The sequence below is a fragment of the Austrofundulus limnaeus genome, unplaced genomic scaffold (assembly GCF_001266775.1).
Source record: "Austrofundulus limnaeus strain Quisiro unplaced genomic scaffold, Austrofundulus_limnaeus-1.0 Scaffold2, whole genome shotgun sequence".
In the NCBI taxonomy this organism is placed as follows: Eukaryota; Metazoa; Chordata; class Actinopteri; order Cyprinodontiformes; family Rivulidae; genus Austrofundulus; species Austrofundulus limnaeus.
Window position 1 is genome coordinate 5,769,671 of NW_013952404.1, and position 3,007 is coordinate 5,772,677.

Below are 3,007 nucleotides of genomic sequence, written 5' to 3' on the forward strand. Positions count from 1 at the left end.
GGATTTTATGCAATAACTTTACTTTGTAGCTGTTTAAAAAAACAAAAGAAGCACAAAAAAGTTTTTTTCCCAATAATTGACTTTTCCCCCCCTCACAAATAAAAAGGGTAAAAGATGTAAATTTAAACGCAAGTTAGGAGAAAATTTGCTAAAGTTTTATTGGCGGCGTTCAGAGTGTCCCAGCAGCCAGAAGCTGCTCAGATGGGCAGCTTGCCTGGCGTGCCGCTGACTGTGGGACARACCTATGGGCTCACTGAGATTACAGGGTCCTTTCAGTCCTCTTTCTCTACTTACAAATGTATATTAAAGCGTGTAATTCATCCCCTCCAACTCCACGGATTCCTGTTAATCTTATCTCCTCCCAGTATTATTCTCATTCTGCTTGGGCGGTCGGCTCCGGCAACAATCGGAGAACAAGCTTTTAACCCAACTGGACTGGAGGGGGGTGGGGGAGGATACGCACTTTGCTTTGCAGAGGTGCCAGGTAAATCAATCAGGCATGCTCTGGATGAGGCTCATAAATAGCAGCATACATGATGTGCTTACAGAATAACTTGTGCACGCTTGCACCTGCTCGGTAAAGTCTATGAGGCTCCTCAAAATTAAAATAAAATAAAAAACTAAATTAATAAATAAATAAAAGTGCACTTGAAGTGAGTTGGAGTAAAACAAGAAAGCAAATCTATGAATTAATAGGAAAAAGTTCCTCACCTAGACTTGTTAGGCAAAAGAACAACGACAAGAGCAAAACGAGGAAATCGAGAAAGAATAACAGAAACAGCCCAGCTGCAGGGCAGCAGCTGGGCCACAAAAGAAAAGTGAAAGGAGGAAAGAGAAACAAGGTGCACCTACTGGTTATGATAGCTGAGAGGGTCTGGAAGACAAAGTTCGGAAATGTCCATCAGTCCAGTTTTAGCATTCCAGGAATGAGAGGAAGAGGAAAGAGAAAACAACTGAGACCCGCTTCTTCCCCCAAATGATGGCACAGCACCCTCAGAGACAACGCTGCCGAAAAGCCCCTCCAGCGCTGCTCCCCCTCAGCCTGCACAGGTATGTCGGGCTCTGATGAATTGAGTGTGTATGCATGTGTGAGTGTGTGTGTGTGTGTGTGACCGTGAGGGAGAGCGAGAAGGAGTGTGTGTCCGAGTGTGTGAGAGTAAATGTGTGTTACGGAGAGAGAGGGGGTGAAAGAGGGCGAAGGGGAGGAGGGACGGACAGACAGAGAGGTAAAAGGGGGTGAGAGACGGAGAAGCGCAGGCGGCGGCGGGATGAGCGCGGAGATGGAGGGAGCATGAGAGTGCGAGCGAGAGGAATGACTTTTTCCATGCTCGGGATAGGGCTCTTTAAGACTCAAGGGCTTGATGAATATGGAACAGCTGCTGTTGGCTGGCTCCGAGGGGCAGGACTTAAAGCGACGGAGGGGCTGGCGGAGCACCGGGGAGGAGGGATCCGAGCGCTCACTCGCACTCGCTCCTCTCCGCCTGCCTCACACACGTAGACAAAACACCTTATCGCATGAGCAGCAGAGATGCAACGATGGAAAACACCACAAGTTTCCATTTTTATCTTAATAAAGAGGCGCATAAATCTAAATAAAGTCCACACAAATGAAGACATTTAGATTTAAAGGGAAACTTTGAATTTGTAAGTTAGGGAAAACTTGCATTAAAATACTATATACTACCATAAATAATGTCTTTTTAAATGTTTTTTATTGCTGCCTGATTCACTTTAAGTATTTTTTGTTGTGATAATATGAAATTACACAAACGRCAACAAAAATAATAGTTTTGCCAAAAGAAAGCTTTAAAAAGCATCACGTTTGTTAAAACAAAGTACCGTCACAATCACGCATTTCAAAATCACCAGCTGAAGCCCCACAACAGAAAGCTCCAGTGGAGTGAATCTGCAGCTCTTTACTTTCTAAAAGCAAAAAACTTGTAGACACAAGCGCACTTATTGAACTGGGTGGTTTAGCTCCATTTCTGGGTGTTCCGTGTGAGGGACCATTGTGAGCCCATCACCACCTGTGAGCGATGATCTCAAGCCATAACTCATCCTCTGGAAGTCCCTCGGCTTCTAAAGCAGCGGAAAATCCAGCTCTGTCTTCTCTAACCCCGGCTTTAGAGCCGCCTGTGTTTCAATGTTGATCGAGCCCAGTAAGAATGCCGAGAATGCAGATAGCATTTCACAGTCAGCGAGGGTCTCTGTGTTACTGTATCCCCACATTATAAGAACAGAGCTTACCATGGCATCTTGACAGTTGGCTGAGTCAAGCATGAAGAAACGGCAGCTTGCCCACTTCTCAGAAACCCACAAGGTGCCTTGACGGCGGTCCTCTCAGCCTCTTTGGTGGAAAAAGACTCGAGAGAGTGAGGGAGAGTCGAGATCTACCAGATGATCCAAGCAAAAAAAAAAAAAAAAAAAAAAAAAAGAGAGAGATGTGTTGCATCACTCTGCTGCTCTTCAGTTTTCTCTGCCGAACAGGAACAGCAGAACCCCTGGAGAGGAATCAAGTTCCATTCATCGGCTCACGTTTCTATAATCGATGCAAAAACATCACGCAGTCCCTATTGATCACCACAGGCCTACTGATGTGCAGCAGTGGCGCTTCGACAGTGGCATGGATCACGCAGCTTCTGGTCCCTGTTTGTAACAAAACCAGCAGCTAAACTAAGGGAAATTTCATCAAGATGAATGCCAAATCTGTYTCATTCATTAAAATCCTGCTTGAACACAGCTCGTGGGTCTTGACATGTTTATATATGAGGGGGAAAAAAAGAAAAAATAAGACAAAAGCATCCTTCCCGTCCAATTTGTAACTATTAATAAAATTATTACAACCCAAAACCATCAAGTCTAATTAAAATTCTCATAATAGACTTGATTAAGTCAGAAAAATCAAATTTCTGCATGTTTTATTTTTAGAAGAGACCAGACAGACTGTTGTCAAGTTTTGTGAGTTATTCTCTGTTGCTGTTTTTCTATCAATTCTATTATGACATAA

The 3,007-nt window shown here is 44.0% G+C and overlaps 1 protein-coding gene across 9 annotated transcripts in view; it reads right to left on the minus strand.

The window, feature by feature from the left end:
• The window catches only part of esrrb (estrogen-related receptor beta), a 44,998-nt gene that overhangs the window by 41,073 nt on the left and 918 nt on the right, over positions 1 to 3,007 (minus strand). For 2 of the 9 annotated variants that reach the window (XM_014012570.1, XM_014012537.1), the window contains exons 3-4: positions 2,248 to 2,390; positions 853 to 874 (exon numbers count right to left, since the gene is read on the minus strand). The exons of 2 other annotated variants lie outside the window; for them this stretch is intronic. Coding sequence is in view for 5 of the 7 variants with exons in the window: in XM_014012508.1 (XP_013867962.1) it covers positions 853 to 902 (50 nt within the window). In the remaining 2 variants the exon portion in view is untranslated. Of the gene's footprint in view, positions 1 to 852; positions 1,697 to 2,247; positions 2,391 to 3,007 lie in introns of those variants that run through there. 5 more of the 9 variants (XM_014012553.1, XM_014012521.1, XM_014012508.1 and 2 more) reach the window with 4 other exon arrangements.